The following is a 16,290-nucleotide window of genomic DNA, read 5'->3' on the forward strand; positions in this document are numbered from 1 at the left end:
GGTGCAGGGTTTGATTCCAGCTCAAGCCTTCCGGTGTGAAGTTTGCATGTTCTTCCACCCAATATCCGTAATATTGACTCTCTTCCCACTTTCAAATCCCACTTGTTTAAAATTGCATTCACAGTTTAGTTTAATTAGCTCTTTTATTTATTTATTTATTTGTTTGTTTGTTTGTTTGTTTGTTTGTCTATTTATTTATCTTTGTTTCATGTTTGTTTATCTTTATCTATGGTTTTATTGCTCTGGTGTTCACTGTTATTTTAATTGTAAAGTGTCCTTGGGTGATTTGAAAGGCGTTGGTAAATTAAATGTATTATTATTATTATTATTATTATTATTATTATTATTATTATTATTATTAGTCTTATTAGTCTTATTATTATTATGATTGTTAGTGTTAGTGTAATTATTATTATTCTCGTTATTCTTGTTATTATTGCTATTGTTCTTGTTATTATGATGATGATGATGATGATGATGATTATTATTGTTGTTATTATTTTTATTGTTATTGTTTTCGTTATTGTTGTCGTCGTCTTGATTATTGTCATTATTATTATTATTATTATTATTATTATTATTATTATTGTAATTCTTGTTATTGTTATTATTATTGTTATCGTTGTTATTATCATTATTATTATTATTATTTGTATTCTTATTATTATTGTCATTATTGTTATTATTATCGCCAGGCTACATGGTTTTCCTAGAAAATTTGTTTTTTACCATTAGAGTCAATCCTTCAAAAAAATAAAAAATTGGTGAATTTGCAGTGAAAAAAAATATGTATATTGTTTATTGAATTCATGGTCCTTCCCTTGGCTTTACGTATCACCATCCTGACCAAACATAACATTTGCAATAATCAGCAAATTTAAAATGATGGAATCAATACAATGTCAACCCATTCTTTATTTCTCTTTGCAGTTTATATCTTTGCAGTTTACAAAGATAACCTGTTTCAAAACAAATTTCCACTCTGTATATTGGCGCAACATTCTTGTTGTTACCCATCAAAGTATCACGGACTAAATGATATTAACGTCGGTCCAGTTATGTACTGTTTGTGTTTATACTGTCTAATATCCGCAGCAGGGCAAGCAAAAATACAAACATTCTGAGTGTGTATGGGTGAACCCCGTGTGTTGTCATGCTCGGTTATTCCCAAGGTGATTAAATTATGGAGCCTTTCGAGCTGCTGTCATAGCCTCCAGAGCTTATACAAATGTGCGCGTCTATTTTTGTGATGGGCAAAACATCAAATTTGATGAAGACAATTCATGACGTGTTGTTGGGGATGGGGTCGGGGGGTGGGGGGTGCAAAAGGGGGCGCGAGCTGAAAACAAAACTGATCTCAGAGGTTACAGCGTCATTTTTTGATGCAAATTGGCATTGACGTTGGTTTATGCCACTAATGAGGACGATGGTGTTGATATGTGAGATGATAAAAATCGATGCACTTGAAGTCAGACTTTTTTTCTTGTTTCTTTTCTCTTTTTTTTGCAGGAGAATGACTATCTACAGGAGTGCCTTGAAGCAGTGCAGCAAGAATTCATGATTTTCAACCGTGAGAAGTAAGGCAAAGATATATGCGCAGCTAATTGAGGCTAGCTTGGTTCAAATGACAGAATTATGATTCTTAACTGCATAATTTGGATAATCAAACCGCAAAGTATTAAAGGATTACTGTATGTGCATCATACTTTGGTATACAGTGATACCTCGGGTTACGAACGCTTTAGCTAACAAACTTTTCGCTTTACGAACATTAAATTCGCGAGAATATAATCTTGGCATACAAACTATTTTTCGGGAAACACACGGAGCGCCACAATGAGTGATGTGTCGTTCGCGAACGAGCCGGTTCTTGGAGCTCCTAAAAAGGAGCTGAAAATGGCAGCCGGCTTTTTTTTTTTTTTACTTTATTCCCCACCCCCAGTCTCCGGTTAAAGCCGCACATGATTGGTCAAGATCCGTGGTAGAGGAGGGAGGGGACACATGCAGCAGTGAGCAGGGGGTTACAGAATCGAAAGGGAGACGACAGAGCTTGAAACAAAAAAACAAAAGTGAAAAGGTGAGAACATGGATAGAAAACAGTGAAATTTGGACTCGTTTCAACTTTATTGATAGCTCAAAGGGAGAGTGTAGACTGCAAGGTTAAAATATCCCACCAATCAGGCTCCACAAATAACCCGCACAAGCCATATGTATAATTTGAAGAGAACATACGAGCAAGGGAACCAGCTATTAATAAAGTTTCCAGTGTGTCTGTTGCAATATCACAACTTCTAAGATGTACAACCCAGAGCTCCTTGAGACACTTTATGCAAAAAGATATCCATTCCATCAAGCCATCAACGACCATCACAAAGGTAAATAAAACGACTTTATTATATAGTACAGTTTATTTCTTTGATTACAATACCATAGCACATTTATTATACATAAAATAAGGTATATTGTGTGTTTTATGGGGACCTGGGAACGGATTATTCTCATTTTAATGGGTTCCTATGGGAAATTAATGTTTGGAATACACACTTTTCGCCTTAAACACACTTTCTGAGAACCAATTAAGTTTGTAAGCCAAGGTATCACTGTATTATTACAGTTCCATTAAGTCTCGGTTGTCTCAACCCTTTTTTTTTGCTTACTTAGTTTATTAATCACCCAGTTCGAACTTTGCAGCAGTAGCGAACGCCTCATTGATCAAAAATGGCTCATTTTGCTCTAATTTTGGGATTATTGATGAGTTCTATTTATAACGTGGTGTATAATATCACAGCAGAACTGCTCTCATTAAACTTTCAACATTATGTCATGCATTTTACAGAATCTATTACTTTCTGGGACCTAAAAATTACACTCTGCGTCAAATATTAATGCAACTTCATTATTTTAAAGGACAACCGACGCCTCCAGACAAGTTGTGTCCATAATTTGTAAAATCACTTCAAATGACTTCTACTGAGCGTATTTTACAAAGATTCTTTCTTTGACTTGGTGACGAATCCGTACGTGACGACACTTAAGGAATGCCCCTGACCGAAAAAAGGACACAGTGTAGCAGTCCTTCCATCACGTCAATGCATTTTGCTGTACTTGTTTGGTCTGAAAACTCTGTGTTGCACCAAAAAGAGGCGGAAGAGGGCGACAAAGCTCCGTGTAAGGAATTAATCGGCTTGTGGAAACATTTCCCGCCCCCAGATACCTCAAAATGGCACGGAATAAATTCTTTAATCGATTGCAAACATGTATGCTTTCCTCTTCAGAACTATTTGAATCATCTGAGTAACAAGAAAGCATCTTCTGAATCTGAAGCCATTGTTTTGATTCTCGAGCAAGGCAAGACGTCCTGGCGTGACTTCACGAACAAGGGGGCGGGACCTTCTGAAACTCACCATTTCCAGGGTCATTTTGAAGTAGTTTTGGGATAGTTTTTTTGACAACGATACTAGTGCAGCGTGTTCTACCGGAAACAAATTCCTTGTGTGTTCTACATACTTGGCAATAAAGATGATTCTGATTCTGATTCTGATTTAAGTCGTTTTTACTGCTGTTTTGCATTTGACTAAAAATATCAGCCTGCGTGTTTTGAGTATTTTAGATGCTATAAAACGTTTTTCTGATGTCAGTTAGGAAACAAAAAAAATGGTGTCAGTTGTCATTTAACTGTGTGTATTACACCCCCCCCCCCACATCCCCTGCTCTCAGGTTGAAAAAGCGTCAAGAAGAGGGTCGCAGCGACACTGGGGGGGATAACGCCAGCGGGGACGGCGATGCGGAGACCGGCGGCACTGAAGACGATGCGGTCGAGCCTGAACCGGAACAAGAACCCGAGCCCGAGTCCTCTTCCAAACTGAGCATGTGTGGCTCGGTGTGCTCCTCCCCTGGAAGCTGCTAGTTCCACATCAGGTCTCTCAGTGCCATGCTCATAGATACAGTGTATTCTTTCCTCTCTCCTTTGCAGTAGCCAGGAGGTGAGGAAACACGCAGCAGAAGGGTGGGGGGGGGTGGTGGAGGCAAACACACTGCAGGACCCAATTAATTTTATTCTGTAGCTCCCTTCCCCGGTAAGGCAAGAATGAAGCAGATTCTTCTTATCCGTCCTTCACAACGCTCCAACTTCTATGCAAACGTTGCACTTCTTTCACAGCATGACAGAAGGTATCACACACTATAGGAGGTGAAGCAAAATGCTCGGTAAAGATGACGCCATCCACGGCAATAGCCGTTCCTGGTATTTCGGTGGCTTTGGTGGTTTTCAGTTGGAGATGCTTTCCCTCGCCGCCTCTTCAAAATGAGCCTTGGATGACTGAATTATTCAACTTGCGCAGGCAGTTTTACAGTTTTACCTTGTCTCTGCTTCACTCCTCCCGACAGCTTCTCTTATGTCACGAATGCCCTAATTCAGAGCAATTGTTTTTTTTTTTTCAAGATGTCCTGGTGTGCTTCTAGTCTATTACCACATGTATGTAAAATCATTCGCATTTATGCAACAGTGACCATCTTAATATTATTTGCAGTATTCACATTGAAAGGACAACCGACGTCACTTTTTTGTTTCTTAACTGACATCAGAAAAACGTTTTATAGCATCTAAAATACCCAAAACACGCAGTATGATATTTTTTTTAGTCAAATGCAAAACACCAATAAAAATGACTTAAAGTGTCCAAAATCTGCAAAAAAATTGTGCTGCGAATTGGGCATCTTGAGAAAGTCCCGCCCCCAGTTCGTGACGTCACGCCAAGACGTCTTGCATTACTAGTGAATCGAAACAATGGCTTCAGATTCCGAGAATATGCTTTCTTGTTACACATCCAGTTATGAATATGATTCAAATTGTTCTGAAGAGCAAAGCATACATGTTTGCAATCGATTAAAGAATTTATTTGTGCCATTTTGAGGCAACATTGGGGGAAAATCTCTCACCCAAAAAAAAGAGGCACAAAATGGCGACCTCCAGTGGCCACCTCTGTTTCCACAGGCTGATAAATTCCTTATATGGCACTTGGACGCCCTCTTCTGGCCTTCTGGCGTCTTTTGGGTGCAACACGAGGTACAGCAAAATACATTGACGTGATGGAAGGACCGCTACAATGCGTCTTTTTTACGGTCAGGGGCGTTCCTTTAGTGACGTCACGTACGGACCAAGTCACCAAATGAAAAACAACACTTCCTGAATATTCGGCGTGAGTCTTAAAATGTAAAATATAGCTATATGCGGTGGAATCTTTGCAAAATACACTCAGTAGAAGTCATTTGAAGCCATTTTACAAATTATGGACACAACTTGTCCGGAGACGTCGGTTGTCCTTTAAAGGACACCATTCTTTTGTTTCCTAACTCTGTATCTCTCCCACAGAAAAAAAACGTATTCTGTGACTAGTTATCTAGCTATTTAGCTGGATACCTAGCTAGCTATCTATTTTCTGTCTATTTTCTATCTAGATGGCTATCCATTAGCTATCTAGCTGGCTAGGTATCTGGCCGTCTAGCTGTTAGCTAGCTGGCTAGCTTTCTATCTATTTGAGTTATTCCGGGTTGAGTGAACGCTGGTGCGTGTGGCTGCCGCTGCTCACCCACAGGAAAACTGATCCTGTGACTGTAATGTGACCTTGAGAGTTTTGAAAGTCGCTTACAAATTACATTTATTATTATTATTATTATTATTATTATTATTATTATTATTATTATAAAACGGTCTCTTTTTGTTCGGCAAATGCTCTGAAAGTAGCCGATGGAGCTCGCGTATCTGCGGTTCTCATCCTGAGAATTTGAACTGACATTTCAAATAGTTTTCACCATCAAGTCCAGTAATTGCCATTACCCTCATTTTAAACACGTGGGGACTTGTAGCATTGATCCACCTTCTATTCCACCCGTCATTAAAAGAAAAACATGTAAATAGCGTAAATAGTAAGAAAATAAACATCACCGCAGTTTTATGTGGGACTGAAAACTCGACATATTAAAACTCGACTAAAGAAAGAAGCTTTTTGGGTGGGGGTCAATCCTTCGTATGGCTTCATTCTGCTCTTGGCTCCAAGTGTGCAGGCGCATCTTGTAGGCAACATAGGCCAAAGCTTTTCTACCATTTGCATAACCATTTTTAAGAAAGTATGTGAATGTATGTGTATCTCTTCTTTCTGTATGACATGGATTGAATAGTTCACTGTATAGTCATAATGCCAATATGTAGAAACGCTCAGAATTCAGGTACCGGTAAGAAGGCAATTTAGTGACATGTAAAAGATCTGAATTGGTCTGGTAACTGGTTAGCTTAGCTAAGGCAAAAAAAAAAGAGCTAAACGCTTGCAGTCAGCTTGCAAGTGCTCCTACTTTTGTTTTGATATCATCTACAGGCACTCGTTTCTAAAGGTTGATGTAATCGATGAAAATTGGCTCATAATTTAAGCATATTTAATATTTTTAACAACGGGTTGGCACAAGAAGAAAGCTTTTCTTCTCGTCGCTGTGCTAAGCTAAGCTAGGTTAATCAACTTTCAAAAACAGGATATCTTTCAGTGGCACTTCAATGATCGAACACAATTCATGTTTGGATTCCGTTAAGTAATCCTGCCGAGCAACCGTGAAAATAATGTCGCAGCAGTGATACATCAGCTTACGAACTTAATTGGTTCTCAGAAAGTGTAAGGCGAAAAGTGTGTCTTCCAAACATTAATTTCCCATAAGAAATAATTAAAAATGAGAATAGTCCATTCCCAGGTCCCCATAAAACATGATTTTCTACTAAATTAGCCTTAAAACTACACAAATATACCTTATTTTATGTATAATAAACATGCTATTGGATTGTAATTAAAGAAATAAGTCATTTTATTTACTTTTGTGATGGTCGTTGATGTAGTTGCCTCTTAAAGATATGCGAGTGAAGTTGCCGTGCTTTCTCGGCGATAATACCCTCACTCACTGTCCCCTGCTAGCTGCTTTTCGTAAATGTTTTCCACCCTCCTCTATTACCTGAGACCATTGCTTAGACAACACAGAAACACCCATAGCCAAACGTAGCAATAGTCGACTTAGCATACTGGGACGCTAAGTCACACAAACGCACACCTTGTTCGTGTTCTTCAATGATCTCCTTCTTCTCCTCGATCGTAATTTTCTTTTGTGTCCTCTTCGGCTTAACACTAGCCTGCGGTGGGGTCTTTTTCGGTCCCATAAAAATACTGCACTCAATAGCAAACCGTGTCTGCACTCAAAGGGGATGTGGAAAACTAGTCCGCCAGTCACTGTGTCGCTGTTCGACCGTGTGGTTTGGTGTTCAGCCGCCGAAAAGTAGTCCGCCAGCCATCGTGGCGCTGTGTGGTTTGATTCGTCCGCCGAAAGCTAGTTTGTATGCCAAGATTATATTCTTGCGAATGTAATGTTCGTAAGGCAAAAACTTTGTTAGCTAAAACGTTCATAAGCCGAGGTATCACTGTATAAAGCGAAACAAAAGTTCGGTTACAAATGCAACCAGTATCAGTCAGTAAGCAACGTCGCGATACTTTGTCACATAGCTAAAAAAGGTACGTTTACGAGCTACCACTTTTTCATTCATGACCTAGAAGTGTTTCTCATGCAAATTTTCACTGTCATTATTATATTTCAGGGTTATGAATGGATACAATGAAGTAATTGACCGTGTAGTATTAGGATACATTCTCACTTAGCCCAAATTAGCGTGATTGCTAATTGCTGTAGTATTTAGTTATTTTATGGCCTTGAAGTTTTTGAAAATGAATAAATACAATATTTCCTGTAAAACCTTAGCAACATTTCAAGGACCCCCTTGACTTAATTTCATAAGAACAATAACATGCACTTAATTCTTTAATGCTAGCTAAACCGAATTCTTAGAATATGCTGCTGTTTGACCCAATATTCTTCATTTTGATCCTGGTTCGCCTATTATTTGTAATTAATTACATAAAAATCAATAAACGAACGAATGAATGGAAAGGTGTAACCGTGGGGTGGGCGAATACATAGGTTTCAACGTAAATTTGTCCCTTTAAAATAATAAGCAAGTGTTTCCCCGTTGGCTTAATTAGACTGTATTCTCAATATTGAACCGGGACTATATCCGATCATATCACTGTAATAAGCAAGTGTTTCCCCGTTGGCTTAATTAGACTGTATTCTCAATATTGAAACATAGCATCATTCATGTCTGTCACATACTCGGTTATTTTTATTACGTATTATTAAGAATATATTGTAATTATTATGTTTTGCATGTTCAGTGTGGTTAAAAACCTGATTTTGCCAAAGCCTGGAGCTTGAGCTTTAATGGCAGATTTGTGCATGCACAAGCTATTGATGATAGCATACCTCGATGCTCGCACCATTGTTGATTCCAAGTGCAACTTGCCTGCGTGTCTCTTTTTGGACGTTTATCTGTTCTGAGGCGTCTAAACCTGGTGTTCTATAGATGGGATGGTGTTATTGTATGCTCTTAATTACATTATACGATCCTGTATGGTTGTCACTATATTTTAAAAGTGGACATAGCGACAGTGTTTATTATGGGAGCGGTCCCTCCTGGACTCCCTGTGCTGTAGATCACATGTCATGATGGTGACTACAGTTTGACAGTACAGTGATACCTCGGTTTACGAACCCCTTGGCTTACAAACTTTTCGGTTTATGAACATTACACAAAATTTTACCTTGGCATATGAACTATTTTTTTGGGATACACAAGGAGCTGCCACAATGATTGATGTGTCATTCGCGAACGAGCCCATTCTCCTAACAAGAAAATGGTGGCCGACTGTTTTGTCCTCTATTCCCCGCCCCCAGTCTTTGGTTAAAGCCACGTGATTGGTCAAGAACGCAGCAGTGAGGTGGGGGTTAAACATTAAAGAGACAGGCAGACGACAGAGAGAGAGTGAGAAAGCACACGAAAGGGAGACGACAGAGCTTGAAACAAAAAAACAAAAGGGAAATGGTGAGAAAATGGATAGAAAACAGTGAAATTTGGACTCGTTTCAACTTTGATAAGCAGACTGTAGACTGGAAGGTTAAAATATCCCATCAATCAGGCTCCACAAATAACCTGCACAAGCCATCTGTACACTTGATGCAAAAAGCTATCAATCCAGCGAAACAGAACACAATTGATGAGGAACTAGATAAAATTATCACAGAGAAAGCACCTACAAGGGATCATTCCTCAAGATGGTGAAAGAAGGCTACGTAAATAAAATGACTTTATTATACTGTACAGTTTATTTCTTTAATTATAATACCATAGCACATTTATTATACATAAAATAATGTATATTTTGTGTAGTTTTAAGGCTTAGAAAATTAGAAAGTAGAACATTATGTTTTATGGGGATCTGGGAACGGATTATTCTCATTTTAATGGTTTCCTATGGGAATTAAATTTTTGGGATAGACACTTTTCGCCTGACACACTCTGTCTGGGAACCAATTAAGTTCGTAAGCCAAGGTATCACTGTATATTGTATTTTGGACACCCGCCCTCATTTCAAGCTCACGTAACTCCAGACCCCTCTAATTTAGGAATTAACTCTTTTTTTTAAATGGTTTCTAACACTGAATTGAATGTTTCTGTAGTCCTAAAACAATATTCAGTGGGTCCTGGAATTCAAGTGACAATGACAAAAACCCTGGCACCGAAGTGGACACATTTTTGCACGTCTGGCAGTGAATGAGTAAAACCGCATATTATTATTTGTATGTTTTCAATACTGTACAGTATTGATCCATCCATCCTTCCGTTATCTGCACCTCTTATCTTCACGAGAGTAGCTGAGCCTATCCCGGCTGTCTTTTCCATCGATGGAAAAAAAAAAAAAAGCTGTCAACCCCTGCAGCCTCAAGTACTACACGCCAAACGATACCGTTAGTTTTGCCGCTCGTGCCTACTCCACATGAGAGGTGTCTTGTCTAAGCTAACCAATATAATTGCACTTCAATGTAAGTGATGGCGATAAGGGTGACAAACTCATCTGATTGGACGTGCCATCAAAATGCTTTCCAATCTAGTGTTCAATGAATTGATATTCTCGCTTCGATATTCAAATATCAAGGCTCGTACACTTTATGGGTGAATAGTTTGAAAGGTTCTTTTCACCTCCTGCACATAAAGTTGCATATCCTGAAAACAGTCCCCACGCTTTCAAAATAAAATGCATCACAAGCTTGTGTGCATTATGCTGTTTGCCAATTGTTTGTAAATGGAGAATTTTCACAATGAGGTATAGCTTTCAATGCTAATCTGTTTTGTTTTAACAATAGCAGTAATCATTCCAAAATGGACATTGCTTGCTTATCCTCCTGACGTGTTCCTTTCAAGTGTTAATGTTTGGATGCTCTTAGGTGTTTTCAAAGCCTACTGTGTTCGTATTTGACCAGCAAAGCATGTCAAGCCGTGGTCCAGCCTCACTCCACTCAAGGTATGCAAAACTGTACATGTTCTAACTCTGTTTGATTACGATTTGGTAGTTGCTGCCCTGTTTTCATTAAATTAAGACAATGCAATTTGATTCTCTTTTCTTCCATTTAATTTCATGTGCAACAGGGTTTTTATGAGAGAAATGATGGAAAAGACTTGTACTGTATTTACTGAAACGGCTTTTGTGTTCATAACATGCTGCTTTAACTGCTTTCATAAAGAAATAAAACTCCTTCCCAGAAGGCGCCGGTTGGATATTTTCTTCTCCTGGAGGTACAAATGAGTCAAGAATGTTTGCGCTGATTGAATAAGTGGCATGTTCAGTTGGTAAGGCATTTAGACGCACCCTGCTTTACACAAGAATGACATTTATGAATGAGCTTAGCAGTGCATAACAATGCATTTATAATAGCCTAATCACTGCTTCTGTCACGATTTGCAAGGTGGTAGTGGACTCCGAAAATGCAGGCAGGAGGGATAAACAGTATGTATTTGACAAATTGTATTAAATAAAGTCAGCTGGAACAAAATCTCAAACAACAAAGTCATAAGAACAGAAAAGGTCCAAAGTAGCAAACAAAACCATGAGTAAAACATGAATCATGACAGGCTGAAACAAACAATGACACAACACTGAATGGCCGTGCTGGGAGTTCTTTTAACTGCGAGCCTCACCTGTACAGCTGCAGGCAGGGCCCTACAGTGCCCCCTGTTGGTCGCAAACCGAAATGTGACAGCTTCCTGTTGTATATGGAATTTGCAATGCGCATCAAGATTGTCAGAAAGTATATACAGTAATACATCGTTTTACAAACGCTTTAGCTCACGAACTTTTAGCCTTACGAACATTAAATTTGCGAGAACATAATCTTGGCATATGAACTAGTTTTCGGCAGACGAACCTTAACCATATAGCGCCACGGTGGCTGGCGGACTAGTTTTCCACACCCCCTTTGAGTGCAGACGTGGTTTGCTATCGAACGGAGTACTTTTGCTGTTATGGGACTGAAAAAGACCCCACCACAGGCTAGTGTTAAGACGAAGAGGACACAAAAAAAAATTACCGTCGAGCAGAAGAAGGAGATCATTGAAAAACACGAACGAGGTGTGCGTTTGTGTGACTTATCTTCCCAGTACCAGTACGCTAAGTCGACCATGGCTACGTGTGGCTAAGGGTGTTTCTGTGTTGTCTAAGCAACGGTCTCAGGCAATAGAAGAGGATGGAAAACTTCTGTTGATTTGGATTAACGAAAAGCAGCTAGCAGGGGAGCGTGTGAGTGACAGTATTATCGCCGAGAAAGCACAGCATCTACTCGGATATCATCAAGAGGCAACTACATCAACGACCATCACAAAGGTAAATAAAACGACTCGAGTCTATAGTACAGTTTATTTCTTTAATTACAATAAAATTGCACATTTATTATGCACAAAATAAGTTATATTGTGTGTCGTTTTAAGGCTTATTTAGTAGAAAATTGTTTTATGGGAACCAGGGAACGGATTATTCTCATTTTTAATGGTTTCTTATGAGAAATTAATGTTTAGAAGACACACTTTTTGCCTTACAAACACTTTCTGTGAACCAATTAAGTTCGTAAGCTGAGGTATCGCTGTCTATGATTAGATGAGTGCTTTGCAACCTTGATTTTGCACCGATTTTACTTCATTGAACCCTTCACGCAAATATAAGAAGGATAAATCCATATGATAGTCTTATCATGCCATATATGGCAACAGGTGGATTTTCACATTTTTTTTTGTACCGTCTGAAACTGAATGGAAGAGTATTTTAATGTCCTCCTCGTCAGTACATCACCAATATATCGCTGATGACTTATGAATGAATAAAAATCAGCAATTATAATGGCAATGCTGTCAACATACTGGCTGTGTTTGTAAAAGCTAATTTTTAGCCTTTGTTAGCTGTTGGAGAAAAGTCTCCTTGTGTACTACGTTAGCATTTGGGGGTGAGGCCTACTCTGTCCATAAAACCTTATGATTCAATGTAGTCTTCTGATACTGTGAATGTTATTATGTATTGTACGACAACAGGAAAAGGAAGTATTTTTCCTCCATGGATATCTGTTTTAGGACTTATTGATTGGCGGGTCTTCGAGGATGTCCACAGGTGTTCCCGTCTTATCAAACTGGGGGTGCCACTTTGGATCTCCAATGGCATCTAGGAGACCCGTCATCTCAACCTCCAACTTGTCAAGAGTGTCTTCTACTTTCTGCAAAATACAGAAGGTATGTTTTTTTTTTTTTGTCCTGAGAGACTAAAAAATACATTAATAAGCCGTGATATGAAAAATGGAATCATCAATGATAAATTATGCAATTCTTTGATTCATATGAATTATAGAGATGCCCAAAGTAGTTGGTAAGGGAAGGTCAGATGAAGTTTAAGAGTTCTTGATGAGTTTTTGAGCCTTAGAACAGCGGCAATAAATGACTTGAGAATTGGAAAATGGATATTGTGGCAACAAACACTAGCTAGCTTTCTATCTATTTGAGTTACTTCCGGGTTGAGTGAACGCTGGCGCGTGTGGCTGCCACTGCTCACCCGCAGAAAAAAATATCCTGTGACTGTAAAGTGTCCTTGAGAGTTTTGAAAGGCGCTTATAAATAAAATGGATTATTATTACTACTGTATTTATTAGCTAGCGAGCTAGCTTTCTATCTATTTGAGTTACATCCGGGTTGAGTGAACGCTGGTGCGTGTGGCTGCCGCTGCTCACCCGCAGAAAAAATATCCAGTGACTGTAAAGTGTCCTTGAGAGTTTTGAAAGGCGCTTATAAATGAAATGTATTATTATTATTATTATTAAGTGAAAAGAAACATACAGGCTACTGAGGCAATGCAGAAAGGGCTGACCCTCAAAGTTGATAAAAACAAAGAACAACTATAGGTTGAAAGTGAGTTTTTGAGACAGATTTTGCAAAAAAAACCATAAATCAATCACCTTTTCCACTATATCCAAACGGTTATGAAGACTTGTGTGTTCTTGACATGCACTCAAAGGCATGGATCGAGACGATCGCTCGGTATCCACTTCTGAAAATGCAATTGACAGGCATTGAGTGACGTTTTAAGACTTGCGTTGAATATTCCGGAAGTCTTGTTTTCGAGTTGGTGACGAGTCCGTACGTGACGTCACTGAAGGAACGCCCCTGACCGAGAAAGCGACACACAATGCATTTTGGGTACTTTGTTTGGTCTGAAAACTACGTGTTGATGGCGAAATTAGAAGGAAAACACATAAATAATGCGATGGTGAATCGTTGTGTGTTGCACCAAGACTACTACAGTAAAGTCTCGTTATATCGATATTCAAGAGAGTCCGAAAAAATATCGATATAACCGGGACTATCGATATATCCGACCCTGTTTGCATGTAATTTTCTCCGTGCGTGCATAGAAATAGTATCGATATAACCGGGACTATCGATATATCCGATATCGATATAACGAGACTTTACTGTATTTGATACTAGTTGACACAAATTCCCAGTAGACAAATCAGCCCATTTCCAACGGAGCTTGGGCGCCATCTTGTGCATTTTCTGGGACGCTACATTGGAGTCCAGACGGTTCGAATTGATACGGAAGGACTTCTTTAATCGATTGCAACGTTTGTCGGACGTTTCGCTTCTTATCCAAGAAACATTGTCAGCAAACTATGGATAAGAAGCGAAACGTCCGACACCTTCAGAAACCTTTTCATCGATGGACCACTCCTGTACGACTGAGAGCTTACACAGTCATTTTGAAGTAGTTTTTGGACATTTTAACTCATTTTTATTGGTGTTTTGCATTTGACTAAAAATATCAGCCTGTGTGTTTTGGGTATTTTAGATGCTATAAAGTATTTTGCTGATGTCAGTTAGGAAACAAAAAAAATGGTGTCGGTTGTCCTTTAAAGCAGTCGCCATGTTGTTCTTGGCCAGTGATGTTGATTTACATGAAATCTTCTTTCTGTCGAGTGAAGTAGCATAAACACCACATGCTTGCCTCATTCTTGTGTTATGATATCATATCAATCCACGCTCAAAACACATCAAGTACTTTCCCGTTATGCCTTTCTGAAGCTATGATCCAAAGATATCAACACAAAAGATTCAACACAGACTTTCTTTTTCCACTTACAGTAAATTAGATTCAAAGAAAGTAAAGCTGCGATCAATTGCAACCAGATGTGCCTCAAGACGTTCTGACTCATATTTAAACGCATTCTTGTTGCGGTTCAGCTTCATTCTCTACATACGACTCTCTGTCAAAATGACTTTTAGTCACCGCTATCTGACAAATGTAGGTATTTATAAATAAACCCCATCCATACCGCCCTACCCACGGCCCAACTGCCAACCTTGCCACCTCCCCTCTACTAAACTGCTTTTCTTACCTGCCACAGTGTAGCCAATGAAGAGGATGATCAGTCCGAATGTTGGGGTGTAGGGGTAGCTCATGGTGTGTTTTCAAAGGGTGGTAGGGGAGGGGGTTGAACAATTAGTTTCTGGTGGAAGACTTTCTTGTTCCGACTTTGCTGCCTCGATAGTGTTTCCTCTGGAGTGGTTGCGCCCCGTTTTCCTCACGAAAACATGGATTGCAGAATGGATCGCTCGGTATGTGGGAAGGGGTGGGAAGTTTTTATTAGGGAGGGGATTGGCATCAACGTCTAACTAAACACGAATCGATTTTTTTTTATAATCGAAAATACATTTTATATATATATATATATATATATATAGGGACAGTAATTTCATCTGTGCTGTATGTCATGCATATTAGCATATTTGACAATAAAACTGATTTTGACTTTGACTAAATAAGCCTTAAAACTACACACAACATACCTTATTCTATGTATAATAAATGTGCTATTGTATTGTAATGAAAGAAATACACTGCATTGTATCATAGTCACTTTATTTACATTTGTGATGGTCATTTATGGCTTGATGGAATGACGTTGGAGGTTGAAGGTCAAAGAGAATTGCTGTTTGGAAAGAGAGCCGCATTACATGAGGATTGTAATTAAAGAAATAAACTGTGCTGTAAAATAAAGTTTTATTTACCTTTTTGATGGTCGTTGATGGCTTATGGAAGGAGAGTCACCTTCCATAAGGACTGTTGGTAACTTAACCTCTGGTGCTGTTCGGTCGTGTGCTTCCGCCGAAGATCACTCCGCCAGCCGTGGTGGGTGTGTATTATGAAAATAGTGCTTATTATAAGGTTTAATTTTCATAAATTTGACGTTTGTAAGACAAAAAGTTTGTAAGATAAGGTGTTTGTAAATTGAGGTCTATATATATATATATATATATATATATATATATATATATATATATATATATATATATATATATATCTTATATATATATATATATATATATATATATATATATATATATATATATATATATATATATATATACAGAATCAGAATACCTTTATTCGTCCCGCAATGGGGAAATTTGCAGTCCACAGCAGCAATTGAAGAGGGATATATATATATATATATATATATATATATATATATATATATATATATATATATATATATATATATATACAGTAAAGTCTCGTTATATCGATATCGGATATATCGATAGTCCCAGTTATATTGATATTTTTTCGGACTCCCTTGAATATCGATATAACGAGACTTTACTGTATATATATATATATATATATATTCTGACTCGGCTTTCTTCCGCCTGACTCACACACATGTACACATGCACACGTGCAAGCCCACGCAACCTGGTTGTAGTAAGCATGGTTATCTTCTTTAAGCCAGACTGTCTTGTCTGCCCTCTAAAGCAGATCTGCTGGTTAAGTTACA

At 38.4% G+C, this 16,290-nt stretch overlaps 1 protein-coding gene and 1 long non-coding RNA gene across 4 annotated transcripts in view; one reads left to right on the forward strand and one right to left on the reverse strand.

Annotated features, from left to right (window-relative positions):
* Positions 1-10,973, forward strand: part of stk32c (serine/threonine kinase 32C) — a 40,686-nt gene extending 29,713 nt beyond the window's left edge. Inside the window, exons 11-13 of one of the 3 annotated variants that reach the window (XM_089011719.1) lie at positions 1,510-1,577; positions 3,718-3,918; positions 10,366-10,973. In XM_089011719.1, coding sequence (XP_088867845.1) covers positions 1,510-1,577; positions 3,718-3,907 — 258 coding nt within the window. In that variant the 3' untranslated portion in view covers positions 3,908-3,918; positions 10,366-10,973. Of the gene's footprint in view, positions 1-1,509; positions 1,578-3,717; positions 3,919-10,364 lie in introns of all 3 variants that reach the window. The other 2 variants (XM_089011721.1, XM_089011720.1) reach the window with 2 other exon arrangements.
* Positions 10,974-11,817: 844 nt separating this feature from the next.
* Positions 11,818-15,018, reverse strand: LOC148889641 (uncharacterized). Its single transcript, XR_016116862.1, has 3 exons — positions 14,848-15,018; positions 13,408-13,499; positions 11,818-12,675 (listed from the first exon to the last, which is right to left on the reverse strand). It is a non-coding gene; the product is annotated as an uncharacterized LOC148889641 (long non-coding RNA).
* Between the last annotated feature and the right edge of the window lie 1,272 nt (positions 15,019-16,290).

This window comes from Hippocampus bargibanti, linkage group LG13, assembly GCF_051943395.1.
Source record: "Hippocampus bargibanti isolate YZ-2025 linkage group LG13, ASM5194339v1, whole genome shotgun sequence".
In the NCBI taxonomy this organism is placed as follows: domain Eukaryota; kingdom Metazoa; phylum Chordata; class Actinopteri; order Syngnathiformes; family Syngnathidae; genus Hippocampus; species Hippocampus bargibanti.